Source organism: Seriola aureovittata, chromosome 14 (assembly GCF_021018895.1).
Source record: "Seriola aureovittata isolate HTS-2021-v1 ecotype China chromosome 14, ASM2101889v1, whole genome shotgun sequence".
NCBI lineage: Eukaryota > Metazoa > Chordata > Actinopteri > Carangiformes > Carangidae > Seriola > Seriola aureovittata.
In genome coordinates, this window is record NC_079377.1 from 5869550 (window position 1) to 5893287 (window position 23738).

General features: G+C 42.5%; 1 protein-coding gene across 2 annotated transcripts in view; it reads right to left on the reverse strand.

Moving 5' to 3' along the window:
* The window catches only part of LOC130181083 (inositol polyphosphate-5-phosphatase A), a 138736-nt gene that overhangs the window by 68982 nt on the left and 46016 nt on the right, over nt 1-23738 (reverse strand). For both annotated transcript variants that reach the window (XM_056394841.1, XM_056394842.1), the window contains exons 3-4: nt 19001-19101; nt 18565-18652 (exon numbers count right to left, since the gene is read on the reverse strand). In XM_056394841.1, the coding sequence (XP_056250816.1) occupies nt 18565-18652; nt 19001-19101 (189 nt within the window). The remainder of the gene's footprint in view (nt 1-18564; nt 18653-19000; nt 19102-23738) is intronic.

A 23738-nucleotide genomic window follows, 5' to 3' on the forward strand; every position in this document is an offset into this window, starting at 1 on the left:
TGTTGTCATGGACTGTTCATCAATCTATATTATTATCTGATTTAATATTGCGCCTATTCATGTGGCCTCATTTGTGAAGGAACTGATTGAATTAGGATCATACAGGCTGTAGGGAAAATGGAAGCAATATAATATTATCTGATCACCGTGGTTGAATGAAGACTGTAAAGAAGTTTGAAAAGTTTTTTATATTGACTGAATGCACAACTTGTTTACCAGCCTTTTCTTTTATTCTAAACATGTTACTGCATCTGTAGAGGTGACACACATGTGCACACAGACATGTCAACATCTGGATTAGGGTGGCCAGTGACACAAGCAACTTTCGATGTCAAATAATCTGTATTGAGCAAACTCCACTCTCCCTAAGGACGCTGGGATAGCTGTCAGAGAGGTGATGTCAGCTGGAAAAGTAATCAGTCAGCTTCTGTCCAGAGGCAGCTTTGATTCTGTCCCTGTCCCACACTGCCTGCGGCTGGAACATGTGGCCTTGTAGTGACAAAGTGGCATCCTTGGCTGCCCAGTGAGATACAGCTCTATTGCAGGATCCCATAATGAAATATATTAGTTTGCTGCATCTTAGTGGCATTACTTTGTCACATGTGAGAAGAATTTATCAGGAAGGTCTCCATTTCTCTGCATCAAGAGCCCTTCCTCCTCCCTTACTACAAACACAACTCTTCCTAAATGAAGGCAACATCGTCTAGATCATGAGCCATCGTGTGAAACATCTATAAAATATGACAGCTTCCGCGGCACAGGGACAATCGATGGCGGTCTACAATATCTCCTTTGGCCCGCAGAGACTAGGGAGCACTACTCTGAAGATCAGGACGAGAAGTCGCACCATCAGAGGAGAGGGTTCAGTTTTGAGGTCACACTCAGAAAAATAATTTTTTCCCCCTCGATGTATAAAAAAATAAGCAGCTTTCTGTCTGTGTGCTGTCTGGGTATGAGCAGAGGCGTTCTTGGAACACAACAGTGACCACAGGACCGTGAAGCTTTAGAGGAGTCTGCAAAAACACACGCAGCGGCTCGTCTCAGGCTAAGACGCCCGTCCGGTGGCTCTTTGTGGCCTTCTTTGTCTTTATGTAAAAACCGATGCTCGCCAATGATGTGTTATGTAAAATTCCCAGAGGCTTGATTTAAATGGTTGGATATCCTCCATGCTAGCTTAGTTATACTCCAGTGCATCGCCCCTAAGAGCACATGGACGCTGCATGAAAAGCAAATGTAAATGCAGCCTCAGCTTCTTAGATAACAAGAAATTATGTCATGGGTTTTTTCCCTCTTATTGTATTATTATAATAATAAATAAAAAAGAGCGAACAACGAAGGACTTTTCTTACGCAGATGTTTCTTTTTATCCGTACAATCGCAGCATCCGGCCTTTCCCGTGGCCCCTCTTAAAAGACAGCTTTAAGATGTGAGTGAGCAGAGGTCCTGTGCCAGGGGCAAGAGTGGCAGCAAACCCACGTCTGCTCTCCTGTAAATATCACACCCTCAGAAATGTGGGAAGAAAAGAGGATTTGGAGGGGCCCATGCAGGTCTGCAACAAGTCTCCTGGGCCGCCCCTTTGAGAGCTCGACAGATGACCAGGTGGTACTGAATTGTATATCGTTGAGTCACGTGTAAGAAGAGAATACACAATGTACAGTACATCTGTTACATCTGAGAACAAATCAAACTCAATGCTAGACATGTGTTTGGCTTTGCAGGAGCCGTCATTAAGGTTTAGCAGAGCGGCGGCTGTGCGCAAACAACGACAACAAACTACAGCAGAAGTAGTTTTCCCTCTCACCTGTGCGTTTTGTTGAGGTGAGATGTAGGTAAGTGACTTAATGATACTTTATTAGTGCATGTAGGGTTAATTGTAAAGCGCATTTTTATAAAACTGGATCTTTATGTGGAACTCCTTAACCACAGAACTCAAAATGGGATCAATTTAAACCCAGAAGTAAACAATTTTTAAAGAGGGATCAGACATGTAGTCCTGAATGATCCCTTTGCTTTCAACTTTTGGTAAATACTTAAGTTTGATGATATTTTTATTGCATTACTGTTTATATATTACATGTTTTTTGTATTGTAAATTGTGTTTTTTTGTTTAAAGGTCTATTTCAGGAGTGTGCTTTGAAAGCTGAGCCATGTATTTGTTACTGCCATAGAAGCAAACATTAAATAAATAAAAATGTGAACAGGCTGCATGGGGTAGACTTGTCTAGAGTTACAGTGACACACTTCAGCTACTTTTATTAGCTAGCTTTGTTCGCTGGTATGCAATGTAGCAACTGAAAAAAGATAGCTATTATCACATAGTGTCAGTAATTAGTATCACGTCAGCTCTAACTACCGCTAGCTGACGTGATACTGATTACTCACAATTTTTTTTCTTTTTTGTGAAAATCACATACTTCAGTCATACAAATATAATTTTCTGCTCTAATTCGTACTCACGTTTGTTGACTTGTCAAGTGGTTTGTTCAGAGGAGTGGGTCTCTTGCCCTTTGTCATGTCCCTCCCGTGGAAGCTAAAAAAAAAAACTGTTGCCTGTGTCTTTTTAAATAAATCTTGCTAACCTGACTTGATAGCCTTAGCTAAGCTAATTAATTCTTAAGTCAATCACATTCACAGACCTTTTTACCCAACAGACATTCTGACTTTTTTAAGCAGGAAAAGCACAGGTGGACGTAATGATGTTAACGAGTGCAACAGTGCAACCTGGCAATTAATGTGAGTAGTTACACCTGTGTCTGACAAAGTAAAACACCAAAATGCTGGGAAGAAAAAGATGTATTTAATTTTAGTGTTACACCCCATTTCTACCCCAGGTCATGTCCGGTCATGTGTGCCCCCAGAGGGCTTGGACCCTCGTCTGAGAACCCCTAGTTTAGACTGTCCCAACCCACTTTTGCTCCAGTAAGGCCACTAGACGTCATGCTATGACAGTTGAACGCACCTTGTTAGATCCTCTATATTAACAACTATACATACATTTCTTTACGCTCCTTCCACAGATTTAAACTCCTTAATTCCTAAAGATACAGACGCAATAAACAGAGACAAGAAGATTCAGGTTTGTGCAGCTCAGAATTCAGAGAAATGCTTCATTTCCAGCAGGCCAAAGGATGCTTTGAAAAGTGCTTTTTTTTCCTTTTCAGAAATGCAATTAGGCTGTTAAAATTAAGAGCTTGAATTTTACTGAAAGAGCATAACATCCAATCTAATTAGAGGGCTCTTTAATGAGTTGGTAATTAGCTACAGCATGGTGCACACAGGGTGCCATTGTGGCTTGAACTTGTGCAGGGACCCTGCTGACTGGAGCACCCTTTGTGTTAGATTGGTTCCCACTTGGGAAGCATTACTCTCTGAAATATGGTTATGTTTTGCTTTATACCTTTATAAGACACCACTTGGATATATGCTCGGGGTCAGGCAGAGGTTTGGACTGCTCATCCGGTTTACTGTGTAACTTTCAGAAAAGAAGAAAAATGCAGCAAAGTTTAAAGTGTTACATGAAGTGAAAGGTTCAGATTAAAGTCTCGAATGAATTCTCATGAAGAGCAAATCCATCTTATGCTTTCAAGCTGCTGTCAGGACAAGAAACAGAACATGCAACATAAAACAAGGGCAACAAACCCAACCAACATTGGGGTGAGTGAGTGTAGTCAATAAATGGGCCTATATATTTACTTGGTCAATCATAGGAGATGCATTTCAGTGTGTGCATGAAACAACACGGACAATACATCATAAGCTATTGCACACTCCGCCCTCAAACAAACGCACAGTAAGTTTCATCAGGCAGCCTCTGACAGTCCCATAGCTGCATGTTGCCTTTTGCCAGCACCGCCCCTCATCTGCTGAAGCCCGTCTACCTCTGACCTCCAGAACCTCGCAGCAACTACATTAATTTTCCCAACAAAAATCAATCGGCCGAGGAATGGGAGAAGGAGGGAGGCCCTCGTTATTACACGGGGCATGGACACACCCTTTGACTGGGAGTGTACGGCTGTTTTTATAGGTAATAGTTTAACAGGGGGTGGTGGCTAGGGGGACAAAGGGATTGCTCATTTCCCCTGACCCCGGAGATGAGTCATTCCAAATAAACTTACATGTGCCCCATCTAATATCATTAGAAAATTAGGCCTTAAGACAATTTTGGGGTTATTTGATGTGAATTTGTTCTCTGTTAATCACAAGGGGGGAAGCATATGAGACTAATTTGTTTGAAAAGATGGCACTGGAGTGTTGAGGTTTGAAAAGCAAAAATAATGCATTCAGTCAAGGGCAAGAGATGGAGAAGAGAAGGGCATATGACTGCAAATTTCCAGCCATGTGGTCGTTTCATTTTTGTTTGTCTATTTATATGCTGGCTAACCGAACAGACTCGCAAACATTCCCCAAAATCAGATTAGGAAATTATGAGCCCTATCATTAACCAGCTGTGTCAGTCTAGAGCTTCAGCTTCCTCTTTCCTAATGAAAAGCAAGTAAAAAATGATTTAATAATGCAACAAATGTGCTTTATGAGCTATTAATATGTAGTACATAACATAAACATGACAAAGATATTGGCTACACATTTAAAGATCTGAATAAACTGTCCACGGTTGGCAGAGTATAGAGTTATGACAGTTAAAGAGGAAAGGCAGGCACTGCATGGAGAGCTTGCTATGCCATTACTCTGACAGGGAGCGGGGGATCATCAGCCCAGGGAGGGAGGTGGAGTGACTGAGTGTGTGTGTTTAAAATGGCCTATGTGTTTAAAATGTGCTGCACAATACCTGCTAATTCTATTAAGTGCTTCTGTGGTGTGGCTGTGTGGTTATGGGTTGATGTAAATGGACGGCTGGTTGACTAAACAATGCAACAGCATTAGAATAAGGTGATTGGATAACAGAGTGGAGTAGAAGGCCTGAGCCCAGCCACCCCGGGCCTTGCCAAGTCCATTACGCGTATTGGAGACATCTTGATATCCGTCATGCGGAGTTGCCAGCCAAGACAGAGGAGGTTGTTGTTTTGTTTAGCTTTCATTGTCAAGATAGCTTGCACCTCCCGACATCCAGGTGTAGGTAATGCAATCAAATGAGGACCTCGAAAACAACCCCCCCCCCCCCACCACCACCACCACCACCACCACCACTACCTCTTTCAATCTACTCTGGCACTTTTAGGACGTTTTAGGAAACGCTGCTAGTCAACTGGCTCAAGGACAAGCACAGACTGGAGTTCTGTTTTGACTTTGCCACAAATCCATCACTGTCTGATTTCATGATGTGAACAAGGGCGGTCACTTTGTATTTGAAATAAGAATTTCAGATATTCGTTTGCATGTGAGAAAACATTAAATATTTAAACTGTCATGACCTGTCTGGATTCAAATTTTACAGTCACCTTGTGGCGCAGCAGCGGTTGTTCGTAAAATTCACCATCAGCTTGATCGATTCCGAGTCCTGTTGACCCTTCAGTAAACTAAGATAATCAGGAAAAATGAAGTGATCGACACATCTGAGAGGCAGTGCGTGGACGTGTTTTGGGTTCTTTACCATAGATGGTAAAATGACCAACTAAAGATGAGGCTGTGTGCCAACACAGATGTATTGAAAATATGAGATCTTTAATGTGTACCTGTTTCCATAAACCATTTCTGAGGCTGCAGAGAGCATGAAGAAACAAGAGAGTTCAAATGGGAAGATGAGAGCAGGACAAGGGCTCTGGCTACACCTGAACCAAACCTTAACAACTCATAATATACTGTATGAAGGCTGATAACGTTACCACCACAATTGGCATTAGTTGTGGGTTGTCCGATATGTCTATATACATTTTTCATTGTTCAACTATCTTTTGCTATTTTTGCAGTTTCTTTTTTTTGTTTGTTTTTGCATTTTTGCTTTATGGCAGTATTGGATTTTTAACTGATGTTTGCATCATTCTGATATTTATCAAGTATTTAATTTGCTGGATTAAATAAAAATATTTCTGCTAAAATGAGTTTATCTGTTGTTTTCTAGTGAATGCATTATAACCACAATCAATATTGAAACGATGATATAAAATGACATATAACATGATAAAGGATTGCATCCTGATTGTCCATCCCTAGAATGTAGAATATGTAACGTACTGTATGTATGACTGGTTCAAAAAGGCAGTTGTTGACAGACGAAAGCAAAATGTAGAGGTAGTCTGACTGTACTCATAAAAAATCAACAGCTACTGTAAGACTCAATATATCATCTGCTGAATTCTCCAAACACTGTAAAATCATTTCACCTGGTTGGCATATTTGAAATTCAATATCAAATATTTGAAATGGGTTAAGAAAAGCCATTTTACATTCATTAAATTAAAATAGTTTAGAAAAAAGACGATCATTCAAAAGTTTCTCGCTGCACGTGATGAGACCACATCTTTGATAACTGTTGCTCCATTCACACACGAAAAAGAGAAATTCCTGTGTCTGCTCACAACCCCAGCTTTGTTCTGACTGGGCCCTCGCTCCAGGAGCCAGTCATTAAAGGCACTTGTGTGGAGTGTGATTGTTTGAGTGTGTTCATTGGAGACAGGTGTCACGAGGTTGTTTCTACTTCTGTAATTACTCCACAACACAGCACTTAACCACAGGAGCCACAGGCTTTCTTCAAACTGGGGGGAAATTGCCTGGATTTAATGTAACGATTCCCACCCTCGATATTAACCAGCTGTGCGTGACACTGAGCTCGGGCGAGGAGATCAATCCCCCAGGAAAGTGTCATCTTCTTCAGACAGGCCAGTGAGCCAGGATGAGAGGGAGAATCACGGACCGGCACTTCCACCACTGGGGAGATGTTTAGATTAGAGGCTGGCGGCTCCCTGCAGGTGTCTCACCTCTGCTCCCTCTTCCACCACCACCCTCCCTCCCCATGCTCCTCCCTCCTTTCTGTACATGATACCTGGCATGGGGCAAGGTGCTCCCAGAGGAGGGAGGGGATATATATATACACTTAGGCGGGAGAAAGGTCAGGCGGGCTGAATGTGGCAGGCAAACAGGCAGTGGGGGTCTGGGGGCCTGGGGATGAATCACAGGAGAATTGGTGCATGGCAGTGAATGAATAACCCGCCATGGCTCCCCAAACCCCATTATTTCCCTCCTTCTCCAGTGGGGCCTGAAATTCATGTCTGCGCATGCTGCCAGTTCATTAGGGGGAGGATGTCATTCCTCTTCTGGCTGCAGCAGGACAGGCCAGGCGGGCCCCAGGAGGACTGGGCCCTGTTTAATTCCACATCAACCGCTCCACTGAGGGCCTTAATCTCTGCTTGTGTGATCAATACTATATCAGTGTAAATTAAAATGACAATTTTAAAGTAATTAAGCCCGTTAATGCTCGATTCAAATGTCATTATTTGCCTGAGGAGAAGCAGAGGGTGGCTGGATGTGTATAGTTTTTTTTTTTTTTTTTTTTTCTTTTTGGAGAGGAGGGTAAATTACGAGCCATGTCCACAGTGACAGGTAAAACGCTTTAACTGGCACAGCCTGATGTTGCCACTGCAGCCACCAAAAAGAAGGGCTTAACAAAAGCAGATTAACTCTCCACCCCTGCCGGCCCACAGACCTCTCCAATTTCAGAGGAGGATAACCCAATTGCTGAAATCTGATTTGTACAACCAAACCCAATTATGGCCATATTAGATGAGAAGTGGCAGGGAGAGAACGCTTTGCCGAGGGAGGCAGGAAAAATAGAGCGGGTGGAAGGGGTGGGAGAGGGTGCTGGGGAAAAAGAAACGTTACACAATAAAAATGCACTTAACTATAGAATGAAGCCCAGCAGTAATTGTGTGATTCGATTATTTTTGTCTCCCTCCTCACTCGGCTTTTGAAAGGCTATTTAGAGTCATTGTTAGAGTGAAATAAATGAGGCCTCGCGTTAACCTTGTCCCCTTGTATGTGTGTGTGTGCATGTGTGTGTCTGTGTGTGTCATGTCTCATGTGAAGCAAGGTGATGTGTAAGTGAAAAGGAAATGAAATGATCACATTGTTGGTTGTTATTATGACAGGCTCACAGCCCATAGCCGGCGACCCTCCACTCCTTTTAGACCCAGATGCACCAATTACACCCAGGCACTCCGGTCAGGGGCCACACGGGGCACAGACAACCACAGCTTCCTACTGCAACTGGAGCCTTACAGAGATGGCACCTAACATCATTAAGAATCAGCTGCACTTTCCACTTTCTGCATCTTCGTTTTCCCCATTTTCTCTAACACATACGCTGAGTCCAAACGACAAAGAAACACAGGACAATTCCATTAACTGTCACTGGTGACTAGCTGTCCATCCAGTGAGGCCCCGAGTCAGTCTAGTGAAGCAGCTAACAGAATTTCCCTCTGCGGGAAATGCCCATCTCTCACAATTAGCAGCTAACGTGTCGACAAAACAAGAGGAAGAGCAGTGATTAAAAGGAAGCCATTAGCACAGTGGATCACATCAGACACGGATGTGTCAGCAAAAGAAGCGGACAGCTGTCACTCCACGGGATAATTCTGTAATGCTGTTGTCACTGTTGTTGAACCACCTGGGTGACAGTCAGAGGAAATCGCCCGGAGCTGTAGTTATTTGGCAGCTCCACGGCAAATGTCCCACAGCGGTGCGATCCCCTCAGATGAATGTTGAGAATAATCTGAGAGCTAATTATTATTAATGTGCACCATATTTATCATACACGATCGGCATTTAGGACGTAGGTGCAGGTTTAGAACCATTTCGTCAACAATCAGAAAGATGCAGAAAACGTCAGATGTCTTTTCTCTGAAGCAAGTGAACACTGTGCACTGTGAGCTATTAAATCCATAAAATGTAACTGACTTCATCGCACAGTCTGCAACACTTCAGCACAAAACCTGAGCTGTGTCCTCAGTGATGCAGCTCCATGAATTATTAAATACATGCCAATAGTGAACAGATAGAAAGCATCCCTTCTGAAAAACAAGGACAACCTGTGGGTATTTAATTAGCAGGGTGGTGTGCTCATATGCATGCCTGATCATGCAGGGTAAAGGACACCCAGGGGCCTTTCAGGGGGCCGGAGAAAAGCTTGGCATTGTATTGGTTTGCATCCAAGCTGTCCGATCCATCATGCTGTCTGTTGACTGGTGTTTGCAGAGCTAGCCCTTATTAATTATCAGCTCATTTGGAGAGGACGGGGTGTTAAGGGTGTGTGTGAGCGTGGGCGGTAGGTGGTAGGTCCTCTTTGATCAATGGAGGCTATCGCCCTGACAGAACTCTGCTGAGGGTGATTAAGGTCAATTTGTCCTGGCACACTGGATGTTTCCTCCAGGAGAAGATGAGTGGATGCTCCTGGGATGGAGGTGTGGGAGATGAGTGTGTTAGCTGTAGACAGCTGATCCACTTCACTGTATCCTATTGGCAAGCGCTGGTGATAGCATTAGTGATTAGTTTTCAAACTAAAGGCTTAAACACATGTAGCTAAATAGGAGATTAAAGGCACTAAAATCCCTTCTTCACAGTGTAACAGATACTAGAGGATAATATAATATATACATTATGGGGGACGGACACTGTCCTCATTTTGTGCAAAACTGTCTTTTATGAGCTGCAGTGTGTGACACAAAGAGATAGTTTCATGCTAAAAAAGTTCAATTCAGACTGTGGGAAATGAACATTAATACATTCAGGAATTAATGGACTGATTTAGTGTCATATGGGCTTGAATGTGAGGATGTCACATGAGATGCAGCTGAGAAGTTACCACCAAAGGCTCATTGTACAGAGGACGGCGTGATTTAACACCTGAACGTATGACTGACTGAGCCAACCTTGTCACAAGTCAGAGACGGTATATCAGAAAGAACAGACACACTGGAAGTCTGTACAGAACAACCATGTTAGGGTCTTCTCTCCGTGCTGCATGAATTAAAGAGATCGGATTCATCACACCACACCTGCAACTCCTCGCAGAACTAGCAACTCTCAACATTCAAGAAGAATTTATTTCACACCACTGATAGGATGCAGCCCGTGAATTAGGAGTTTAGATTAAAGTTGAAACGCCATGAACTGTGTCCTGGTTTATAGCTACGGACCTTTGCTGTATCTCTCTCCAGTGTCGCTTTAAAATAAAGGCGTAACCCAGAGAGTCAGAGAGAACTGGAAAAAATAGAGCATGAATGCCTAATTAAAATTGTTGTGTGAATATTTAAATATCTCCAGACGACTCCACTGTCAATTTCATATTTGGTTGTGAACGTGTGTTTTTCGGTTTGTTCTTGATGTACTGTGAAAACAAATAAATAAAAATTGCTCTCATGTTAATAACTCATTAGCATCATACATATGATAAAACAGGCCACTCTATATTTTGGACATAAAATGTCTGTTACTTGCTTAAGTAAAACTTTGCATGGAGGATTTTTATTTGTGATATGTTGTTCTGCTACTTTTACTTGAGTTAAACATCTGAACACTGGCAATAAACAACAGTATAACACAAAAACAGGGCATCACTGCAATGTCTAAATACACATATGCATGTGTGTTTGTGTATGATGCATGTTGCTGTGCAGGTTTTTGAGACAGTTTAGTGAGTGGGATGCGGTGGGTGGGGGTCTTTTTTTTCCTCCTTGGAGAGTGGGGCTGTGAGAGCTGTGAGGGCTCTCAATAGACAGAGGATTATGGAAATCAAAGCTGAGAGATTAGCTAATGGGAATATAATGGCCACTGACTGCCTGGGTCAGCTGGGCCATGCAAATGAAGAGGCTGTAGCTGGTGGCGGAGGAAGAATCGATACATATGGACAAAGTGCTGGCCAGTGATGGCCCTATATCAGTAATGCTACACAGACATACACGTATGAGCGCACACACACACACACACACACACACACACACACACACACACACACACACACAGTGAGGGCCTGAAGCCAGCAGACAGGAGTGAGCTTTCAGCAGGAGGACCCGGCTCAAGTGGGGAACCGGAGATATCGCCAGCTCCGGCCCCGCTCCCTCTCACTGATGTCAACAGGCAGCATGTGATTCTCCCCGACGCCTGGCACTCATCCCCACTGACACAGCACTGAGATACAGATGCTGGTCCAGCCCCGCTCTCCACGCTCCATCAAATATCTATTCATCGCGCCTTGGCCTCAAAACAGAGCAAACGTCCTTGTGGACAATCAATAGTGCTACAACCAGGACGGCCAAGTATTACGACAGCATTTAGATACACTAAGTAGTTTATTTTCTACAGACTCTGGACAATCTGACATCCGCCATTTAGGATGAGCGGAAATTAACCTTCTTCAGATGTCTGAGGTAAAGTGGGTGTCGTAAATGCAATTGACTGGGACACATGACGGCTTTCATCATCAAACTAAATGGAACATTGCCTCTCTTATATATATCAGAATACCAATTTTGAGCATGTCAGAAAAATTTCAATTTCAGGTGGGAGCGGCGGGACTCTGTGCTTCCTGTGCCTGGCCTCTCCCCTCTCATTTTCATTCCTGCCCGCTCGGCGCGGCCATTCATCAGGACCCGGGCAGAGGACACCTCCCGCCTGCTCACAAATGCATGGAGCAGGCAATAAAATTAACCTTGTGGCAATTGTTTTCCCACCCGTTTGATGGCCCCGTGTCAGCTCATCTGTTACCGCGGGAAGGAATAAAAAAGTCAAGCTCGGATGTGCAAAAAATTATGACTCAGGAGGAGGAGGGTGGGGGTACCTGAATAGAGCCGAGCTAATGCCAGATTATGAAGTCAAAACCCGATCAATCAGTGTTCAAGAGTAGCTGAAAAGACGGTTGCTTGTTGATTTGTGTCTGTGAACAATAAAGAGCATCAAGAGGCTGGTCGGTGGGTGCTATGAAGGCGACTGAACAACAAGATGGTGGGATTTTTTTTTTTTTTTTTTTTTTTTTACAGTTCAGCTCGCCACCAGCCCTGACCTGGCCCTTTCACTGGGCGGGGAGGGACAAGACGAAGGAGAGAGGGAGGGGGGGTAAGAGGTGAAGGGAGGATAAAAATCCTTCAGAGGGTGTTTATTTGCTCTCAACACCTCCTAAGCGATCAATATTTTTAATTTGGGTCCGAGTTATTATTTTTCACATCACTGCGCCGGGGAGCAGAGTAAAGTGGCTCATATTTTAGCACTAAAAAGATCGATATGACAGGCTCACCTTCACTCTGCCCCCTCGGTGGCTGGGGGCCGCACATCATAATGGACGGTGGCGAGGTACACCCGGCCCGCCTCATGCTGGAATCACATCATTATCTGTGCACCCCACCCCACACCCAACACATACACTCACCACCACAACCCCCCACCCACACAACAGGACAACAACACCTCCACCTCTAACACAACTGATTTACTTCCCTCGGCTACATCCCATCAAAACACACACACACACACACACACACACACAAGCTTCTCCTCATAAACAGCGCTCTGATAAAGTGTTTACCTGTCTCTCTCTCTCTCTGTGTGTGTGTGCGTGTGTGTGTGTGTGAGAGAGCAGCTCAGGTCCAGTGCAGGGGTTATCCAGGAGGGCAGGAGGCTCAGTTCTACAGATCTGACTCCTCATAATAAATGCATCAATTTCTCCACCTCTTTACACAATCCATTAATTATATCTACATTTTCGGTCAAAATATTTTCACATGGGGAATGCCCACTCTCTCTGCCTCATAACTCAAGTCTGATGGCAGTTTCATTGATTGTCCCTCAACACATGTCCAGAGTGTGTGTGTTTTTCGATGTGCGTTCCTGCGTGGGTGTTTGTTAGGCTTTGACACTATGTGTATGTGTGAGTGCGTGTGTGTATGCACTTATGTCTGCCCTGAGAGTATGACTGATGGCCGAGGAGAGTTATGGCCCGGCGATATTACCAAGCTGACATCTACTCCATTCAAGTGGCCTCAGTCAGTGCCATACTTCTCACCGTATTGAAATAGGAGCTCTCCTTAGATTTAGTTTGCAATATTTTAACCTGCTTTATATGCCTGCTGCAGTCTTTTTAAACACAGAGCACAGAGGAGGAGGAGGGCTGCTCCTGCTAGTTAACTCCTGTGTGTAAAAACCAACAGACTGTGCACAGAGACCCCTTCTCTATGACCCCACTTTCTCTGGAAAGTATATAATCTCTATATGCAACCCAGTTTTGTTTCGTCATAAAAAAGGTGGAAGAGGGGGGTGATATAAGACGGAGTTATAAAGAAAAAAAAAACAAGGCGATAAATGCGAGTGACACGCATTTCTAGGCAATACCGTAAACGCACTCACGCTGAGGCCCTGTCAGCACAGAGGGACACTAAGTGTTCATAAATTCCTGGCCGAGCAGAGCGGTACTGATGATTGCATTACAGCACGCTGCCTGCTCGAGAATGAAAGACTCACCTCTGGAGCAGAGTGAGGCTGAGCTGCTGGAAGCTACTGACAGGGCTGCTCTGCTGACCAGAGATCAGGACGCAGACTGAGCAGGAAAGGCAAAAATTAGACACTGATGCTGTTAATCATTTTGCTGAAAGACGTAAATTTAAGATAAGTGACTAGAGGTGGGGTTTCTCATGGACTCAACATGTGGCTGTTGAAGGGGTGAAATCAGCAACTTCTCTTTTAAAAGACTCAAAGCCTCAATAATGATTCGTTTTTTTTGTGTGTGTGTCTTTTGTTTAACCTGCATGGGTCTGTTCTACACTGTCACTGCTGATTTATGATCCACTTCTGACAAGGAAACTTTCTCCTCTGGCGGCCGCAACAAAATGAGCTTGAGAGCAGACTCTAAATCTGATGGGACTGCAATCACTATTTATGCACGAAAAAAGAAGGGAACAGTTTATCTGCTGGACTGAGACTTGTATCCACGACTCAAGACACTTTTGTTGTTTCTCATACCATAATTTATTTGTGTCCTAATCATTACTGTTGAGTAGTTTCTTAGTTTTTCTTTGCATGTCCTGCATGGGGATTAGAAACACCACATTTTATCTTCTGCTGGTACAAAACCAAACTAAAACCCTAAGTTATAAAATAATAAGAATTTACAGTTAATTACGTATATATATGTGAGAAAATTGAAATCGCTTGAATCACCAAACAGCAGTTGAATGAAAAACGCTGTAAAAAGTTTATCCCTACAAAGAGCTTTTTCTTCTCATTTCTCCAAGGAAGTGGCTAAATTAAATGTTTCATATTTCAACAGCAAACTCAGTCTTCTGTGCATCATCTGTATTTACAAAATCAAATTGTTTTTATCTTAGACTTAAAAAGCCGTTTTCATCATTGTAAGCGCTGCATACAACAAAACTATTATACGAAGCATTATGAAGTTCCCTGTAAGCATGTAGTTTTTCCTGTTCCTTTCATTTGCTGTACTGCTCTTCAAATGCATTTTTTATGAAATCAGATTATATACAAATTAGAATTTTGACTCCCACTGTATGCCACCCTGTGCTCCTCCAATTATCTGACCGTCTTACAGGAGCTTGTTCACTGTAAATGTGTTGTTGCCAATTTACTTCAGAGGAGACACCACCTTGGTCATTTAAAATGCAAGTTACTTCACATTAAATTAATTTAATGTTGAGTTAAATTAAGTTCACATGCAGCCTAACAGTTATACCTCCTTATTCCTAACAGTGTAACATTACTATACATGCCCACTGCGACCACACTATAATCAAATCTAAACCTGTGCGGATTCACACCTGACTGTTACCTGCTTTTTATTTGCAGCCTCTTCACAATCTGCAGGTGGATTCTGACATAAGACAATGACTCTGTTTGACGTTAATTAAATGAAAAACTGCAAACATGCACAACAGCTTGATTTGAACTTTCAGTGTGAGTGTTACTAGATTCATGACACAAATTAGATGGGACAAAGTGCTTGGATACTATAACACTGTCTCCGAGGGTTAAAACGTTTGCAAGAACACACAGACACATACACACACACACACACACACACACACACAGCCATGGGGTAAAAGGAGACAGCAGAGTCCTGTCAAGCCACAGAGCCTGATTTATCCTCTGTCGCTGCTCTCATTCCTGTCCTGCAGACCACAGACATGAGGGATGCCTTTAATTTCCCATTAAAATGCCCTGGAACAACTGAGGGCTGAGGAGGCAGTGTGTGCTGCTGTGTGTCACTGTCTTGTGTGTGTGCATTGCTTGATTAGACCGTGTAACAGTGGTATGTGTGCGTGTGTTTGTGCATGAAGCTTTTGCAGGCGTTTCTGTTAAACTGCACAGACACCAGAGAACCAGAGTGTGTGTCAGGAAGCGGGAACATAAGCGCACATCATTCCAGATGACATGGGCTGCAGCTCCAGGGCCAGGCCCACGATAAATATTAATGGCCAAGAACAAGTGGATTGGGAGTTGAGTTATCAGGGCGGGCCTTCCTAATTGACATTTTACCTGCTGTATACCTTAACAGGGCTGTAAAACACCAGGCCCGGGCTCAGCCGTAGGGGGGACGTGTCAGTCAAGCTCTTCCCCATCACAGCTGCCTTCCTCTGGGAGGAGAGGAGGACCTCCAGCTCGCCTGCACTTCTCATTGTTCGGATTCAGCATCAAGGTGCGACATGTAGCATTTCAACATCAAGAAATTATCAGCATGTATAATCTGAGGGAATTAACACATAAGAAACAAACAAGGCTACAGCTTCTTCCTGCCTCTACGCTGAACTTTTGTTTGTGTTGGATTTGATGGGTAATATGTCAGATGTTTTTCCTCAATAAATAATGCAAATGTTAATTTCAGATTCACTTTTCTGACAAATTAATTGATTTTTTAACTGTCTCTAGAATTTCAAACTTTTGGTTGATCTGTTCTACAGTATTTTAATTAGTCCACTTATTTTAATTAGTCTATTTAACAAGTCCACTTGTTAAATAGACATTTCTTCAAATTTAATCACAATTAGGACTTTACTAATGATTCAATTTTATTACCAATGATATGACAATTATTTTCTCAATTAGTCTTTGGTCCATTAGATGTCAGAAAATAGTAATAAAGTCTTCACAATTCCCCAGATCCTTCTTTTCACAAATCAACAATTAAATTTACTGTCATAGAAATGCATCAAATATTCACGCCTCTGATTTTTTCCGTCATTTTTGCTTAGAAAAAAAATGCTGAATACGTTTGTGTCCATCACCCAATTGATTGAGTAATTCTTCAGCTTTAATCGCAGTTGTAATAAACAAAGGGTCTCTCATAACTGAAGTTCACACATTCATTTATCAATCACATTCCTCTCTGTCACTGACACAGTTCAAACACACTCTCACACTGGGCAGGCATGTAAACAATGTGACCGGCCTTTACCATACACTCGCTACATTACTATACTCCTGCTCATCCAAAACATTCACTTGTCTACTTCCAACACAGACACACACACACACACACACATTTAACTGCACACAAAAACACAACAAAACACACACACACACTCATACAAAGTGGACCCAGAAATGTGTTCCCACTTACATTATCTGAAAATTGACAGGCGGGGGCAGACAACAAACAATTATCCCCGGAGCACGGGGGGAGAAAAAAAATCGAAGACTGAGAAAACAAATATGGGTGATGTCATCAAAGCTAAATGGCAAGCCCTGTGTGAGAAAGAGTCTATTCATATTTACTGTTGCCAGGATTTCAATATCAACATCATAGAAAGCACATCAGATGTTTCTCTTTCCACTGACTGGTTCACAAAGAGAAGCACAAACTCCCATCTCTATTTGATGAAAATGAGAACACAACAAAAAGGTTAATCTATAGACAAACACCATTAAATAAACAGCTCATAATGCTGGGATATTAGCGGCGCTTATATGAAATGGCAGATGATTATATTTTCTAAAGGCCAATGTTTGTAATATTTTTTTGAAAAGAGCAAATGCGACTCAGCGGGTGCTGTGATTTATGAGCGTTTGTGGAGGTGCAGTGTAGCGTGGTGATAAGGCCGAAAACATGGAGGAGAAGCATGACAGACACAACTCAGTGATCACAGAACAACTGGCACCACAGTCCATATCAGGAGCCCGTCAGTGTGTTATTATTCTGTGGTCCTTTTTTCTACATAATCACCTGGGAAATGCAGAGATAATCATCTGACATACCCACATCAACACTGTCAATTAAAGCATAGACATAAAACTACACTTGAATCAATGCTTGCTGTAATCCACAGGATGATCACAGAGCACAGGGCTTAAACCTGCTGCTGCTGTTAGTGTTGAGTATTTGGCTCCACCAAGAGGCCACAGTCAACACAGCTGATGAGCTGTGGGTAAATAAATGAATGACCAAGATTAAAAGCTACTGTAATAAGGACAATTTCATACATGGACTTTACATGGATGTTAGTAATATTTACGATTGTGTCAGTTAAACAGGAAATGTTTTATATGAAGATTATAGGACATTAATATGCATCTTTCATTGGACGGTGTAAACTTGTATTGTCAAGTTCAAATATTTGCATTGACTTTAGTTTCACTATTTAAGCCAAAGTGCTTTAAGCTTGTATATTGATTGATTTAAAATGACCTGCATTCAAACTTGCTTTTGTTCATTAAAAGTAACTATAATTAATTTATTATTTGATGACAAATCTTGAAAAAAAAAAAAAAAAAAGATAAAGGAAAAAGATAAGCAGTCCCAAAACATGTAACTTTGACATATAATTTTAACTTGAGCGCTGACAAATAAATTATTTCCAGATATCTACTGCCATCCTGTGGCCGTATGCTGTTACTACAGCTCGAGGGAACATAGTACATTATATTCAGTCTTGTTCGCCACCATTTACTCTAAGCAATTACTTGCTAATATACTTGATGAGTAGATCCCATGAAGTACCTACATATGTGTTGCATTTCTTAACAGCTTCAGGTCAAAGAGCTTCTGAATGTTTGCAGCTCTTGTTTTATGTTTGCAGTTCTTAGTTTATGCTGTATTCACATGTTGATAGACCAAACCCCCTTAGATGATGCGTTCTTGAATTTACATCCAAATTTGATGCCGTTCAAAACCAAACACTTAACACCATGGTCAACGTTGTCTCACCTTGTTTGTGACAGTTGGATTCGGCCTTTTCACACCTAACATGCGCTCACACACAGTGTTTTTGTTCTATCTACTGCAAATCAACCACAAGCAAACAAAAAATTCCACCACAGTGTCCTAATTCAAGAGCTGCGATCACAAAATGACTTGACTGGTGACACGTGTTCACCATCACTGTCTGAGATACTTCCTTGTTAGTGGTGTTAAAACAAAGGAAAAATGGGGGTCTGTCAAAACTGAATGTACTACTTAACATAAACTTGTCTTGATATCTGGTGCTGTTACTACCCCTGATACAGAGACGCATTTTTAAAAAATGTGGAAAGTTGCTTCTCTTGTTGAATTCACTTTTAACTGTAGGATTTCAAGGCTTTACAGCAGTGTGAAATTCTGACAACACTGTTTGCAGTAACTAGTCTGTGATCTTCAGAGAAATAAGAGCCACATTATTTAATATATGAAGCAGGACTTACAGTGAAATGCTCCTGGGATTTGTAGTTCTCATCGAGGTAGACGCGAGCTCTGCTGTACTCCTTCATGGCATCACTGGACAACAGCTCCCTGATGCACAGAACACACACACACAGATATATTAGGAAATGTAAATCAAATCCAAACAATTGTTCGTCAAGTTGAACAACATTTAAAATAATTAAAATCAATCAAGTTAATATTTATCTTGATTTACACTGGAAGGCTCCTTCTGAGAAACAGAAAGAGACACGTTTTGCTGAGCTGACGTACAGCTTTGATGCGACCAGTGGGGGGAGCAGTCCGCTCAGTTTAACACAGATTCCCGCCTGCTCCACAAGGCAAATGGGTGTTTCCTTATCAGAGAAGCTGCTCAGCTATTACCTCTATGGTCATAATAATTACTACAGATAACCAGATCATGAGCCCAGTACTTACTTGACAAAACTGTCCACGTGTGACATGGACTCCTCATAATTCTTCCCGCCCACTTCTTGACAATGCACCGCCAAGAAGTGAGGCTTATGTGACTGTACTGTCTGTGAGGGGAGAGAGAGAAAGACAGGTCAAAAAGGAGGGAAATGGACAAACAGTTCTTCCTCTGCACTTTATTTTTCATTACAGGTCCATCCATAATAGCTGGAACAACACTACAGTCAGCCCATTCGCTCATAATAAACAAAACTTAAGTTGAATTATTCGGCCGAGCGCGAAACCTGTGCGAGTGCGGCGCCTGGGCCTCCACAATTCTTCCTAACTCAACTCTGTGACATGCTACTATATTTACACAAGACAAAGTGCCACGCTAATGTAGGCAGAAGGCACTTAGTGAGCTTGTTCCACAAGCATAATGTCGGCCCCTCTTCATCCACCACCAGGGATGTGCCTGAAGGTCTGTATGTACAGCAGGGTGTGACAGATGCTCACACGTCACCACTTGTGCTGACACATCACTCACAATAACAACTCCTCTGCTCCAGGAATATGTCAGCAGTACTTATTAGAGCACGGGCAAGACTCCAGCAAACACAGGCTGGATTGTGGTGAAATGAATGTAAACCTGCATGCAAATTATGTCATTCAGACAAATTAGTGACTCCACACATAAAAGTGAAAAGTGGTAACGTCCACTTCTTGCATGCTGCCTCTCAGAGTCACATGACCTCGTGTTGCTTTCCTTTAACATTCCCTCTTAACACATGACGGGGTGTTTGTGATCGCCCTGTCAGAGGTGTTCAGAGCGGCTGACCTCTAATGGAAAATCAATACCACTGAGTGATTTACAGCACTCACAAGCACTCACAGGCTCCGGCCTATGGATGGCAGGCAGGGGCTATACATCACTGTCACCGGGAATCAGGAGGGGTGGGTGGAGGGGCTACAAATGGTCCCTGGACCCTGACAGAGCCCTGCTACCTCACCAGCACCCCACCTCAGCCCTGCATTATGCTCACTACAGGCCCAATCAAATAAAAGTAATGTATGGCAATAACACTATGGATTTTCCATCAACCTATGGCTTGTCACTTAGCTCGATGACCCAGCAGCAGGGACATACGGCGGCTCAAACCTGGAAAGATTAGTGGACCTATCAACTCGCACCAGAAAAGGTCACACTCTCAAGGAGCTTGCAACTAATGTCAGGCTCAAATGTGACGTGCAGGACGTGCATATGTGTGCACACACTAACATGCACATGCTTGTGTTAATCGGCCGCATTCTATTTACCTTTCCAGGCTGTAAATTCAGGTCTATGTTGGCAAACGGACAGGTGGTAATTTCATTACCAGAATTACCAGCGCTATCAGCCCAAAACCAAACAGCATTAACCACTGACCTTACTTTATTCAGAGAAACCTGTGAACACTTTCTTATTAAATTAACCACTGTTAACAAAAAATTCTGTTGACAGTTGAGATATTAACATGCCAAATATTGCATTTATAAAACATGATTTTATGATGGGCAACAACAGTAGTGGTCTCTCAGCCCTCAGACAGTGACAGCTGCTGTGGTGAGAAAAGCCTGTCTGGCCATGCTGACATGACGAACAGACCGCTGCCATATGGGACCGATTCTCAACCTCACAAGGATGTCAGACACTGACGAGTTTGTGTCCAGTTTAATTCATAAGCACTTCATGTAGCTGGAGTGCCAACTTAAGTGTGACCATTGAGTAAAGTGTCAGTTAAAGTGAAAGAACTAAAAATAGGAGGAGAGGATTCAGCTGAAGTTCAAGAACTGAAACGACGTCAGTCGAAGTCCTGAAAGTGTCAGCTGAGGTGGTAGATAGTGAAGTGTGTGAACTGAAAGCAGTTGAGGTAAAATGTGTATCAAGAGTAGAGGTTGTTGGACTTAGTCCTCACAACCCGCAGACCTTATTTATTGTAAAGAAAACGAAATTGGTGTTTTACAGTTTGTTTTCGTCTTCCTGTATGTCTGGTATAATGGTCAAAAGCTGCACTGTGCACCAGATTTCACCTACTAGACAGAAAGGGACTTTGATGAGGACTAATCAGAGAGTCCGATTTCATGGTTCCTATTTGGACATGGGAAATAATCAGAGAGATCAGGGGAGTTTGTGAAATGATGTACAACAAGGATTCTTCTGCTTTACTTACGGCGGCACAATTAATTGAAAACCATACAAATCATATTCTCCAGACGTAAAGAAACATGTTTGTTTGGTACAAGACCCAACAAAAATCCCATCATCATCATCATTTCAATGTCTTTTTCAACAAAACTTAAATGCAAAAATGACCATTCCAACTGAAATTACAATATGATTTTTTTGCATATTGTGCAAAATACTTGCTTTAATATTCAACTGTGGTGTGGTTACTGACTCACAAGCTTCAGTGGACATACAATGGAATGGGAAATATAGGGCTTCAGAATAAAATCTGAAGTTGTTTTTTTTTTTCTAATTAAGAATTATACAATTAAATCAAAAGGCTTTAATTCTATTACATACATACGTTAGGTAGGCTTTGATTTTCAACAGAGGCTTCAGGAGCCATAAAACAATTAGAGATTGGCTATTTTGTTTAAAGACCCAATTAACCTTTAGCACTGTGCATCTCTGCACTTTACAGATCACAAGACTGGATGTGGGGACCTGACACAATCACTGGCCTGTGACTGTCCAGAGAAGTTTCCAATGCAAATCAGCTGTGGGATTATCCAATTCAGTGTGGTGCAATGCAAAGCACTGTTTATACTACCGCAGCAGCGATGCTGGATTCCCATTTAACCCAGTCTACTGCACACGTGGAACAGGCAAATGACCCTGCTTTGCTTATATGTAAAAGACAGGGATATCCTGAGACCGAGTGAGAGTCATAAAACATGATTTGATTGGACTCACTGGCATGAGAAATAAAGAAATGAGAAACAAAGGCTTTGAGAAAAGCAAAAATGTATCATAAGCCTCCCAATAATAATGGTAAATAGTTTCGCTTTTCACCTTATTTAGATTCATTCAATAAATCATCCAATAAAATTCATCTAAGGACTAAATTTAAGTCCTAAGAATTGACCCACAGCTGGTTCACTTATTCTGGTAACTTGTGATCCCAGCAACACTGAAACATAACTGTACCGTTAACAGTAACTAAGCTTGATGGATGGCTCTGCACTCTTTCCTGTAATTCACCATCTCTGATGTTCAGACCGGTCAAAAACACTTCAAGAAAAAGCTGAATGAGTAATAACATAAACTTTGTTTCATTTAGTTATAACAGGCTGTACATGTATGAGTAAGTGTCGGCTGCCAAATGTCAATATCTGTTCCTCTACACCCCTACAACCTGAAAATCAGATTCCTGTAAATAGTTTAGATTACAGTCCGACTCCCACAGAAATGTGCTGCAGGTCTCTCAGAAAAGAGAGCAACATTTGCAGACATGTTGGTGCAAATCAGTTTACTTTCACCTGCCTAAATAAACTGAACTAAACAAGTTACCACTGCACAGATTGTCTAAACTGCTCCAAACACGCACGGTATGAAGAGGCTCTGTCGGGAAACACACCCTCTGCAAAATAAGCCAAATTACACAGTTGCAAGCGGAACACGAGAGACGGATCAAACGAGGAGAAAGAGCGAACGCTGTGGCAGATTCCACAGTAGCTGGTGCAAACATCCTCATGAATTATGACCAAGGTGTGTCAGAAAATAAATAATTATTTTTCTTCAAGGAATTCCCTCTAGCTGCAGGAATGATCGGCAGGGCAGCTCCCAATGAATAACTGAAGGAAACAAGCTGCAACTGCCACGATTTACAGACACATACATTAAGACATGCAGTGGGAGTGCAGGTACCAGTACACAACATTTTACAACTTTACTGTAATTGCAGCTCTATAAAAGCCAGTTTAACAGCTTCTATTGTTTATTTTCCAGGATGTTGCAGTGGAACCATGTTGCGATTCATTTTGACGCATCAACAAAGAATGAGAAGGCTCTTCCCTTAAAAGCCTGTATGTCAGCAGCAGTCGACTGAGTGTGGAATGCATACAGTTGCCTTGGAGCAGTGATGCATGCGTCATTTTTGGGGGGTGTTACAGTGTGAATTGGCAACATCAGTTTCAAGTCTCTTCAAATGCCTCCTGGTGACAGGATGCTCCAACATGATTAAAGTGACAGTGCAAATTCAATTTATTGGGTGTGAGACCAAAGTCTCCCTGTGTGAAACACGTTTTGGATTCTTGCCAGCAACTGAAAGCAGAATTCATGACACTGCTCTGTACCGGACACACGATGTGCTTTTCTTTTTCGCGTCCACTCTGGTTTTTCTATCTAAAACACATCTTAGATCGTGACGAAAGGGGAGGTGAAGCGATGGACCAGACGACACAGTGAGTGTATTGTGTGTGCACAGGGGTCACGATGAGCTAGCGCAGCATGGCTGATTGCAGTTAACTCTAGCAGTCGCTGCTGGTTGTTCCCAGCCATGCTGAGTTCAGAGTCTGATGCTTCTTTCCATGACGTCAGCCATCAGCAGCACAGAGCTGGCATGAGGCTACAGGCCCGCCTGGTTCACACAGGGGCACACCTCTCTCTCTCCCTCTCGCTCTCCCTCTCCATGCTTATCTTACCCTCTTTGTCACTACACACACATTAACAGACATGATACCTTCCTCTAAGCGGCACAACACAAACAGAATTCCTCAA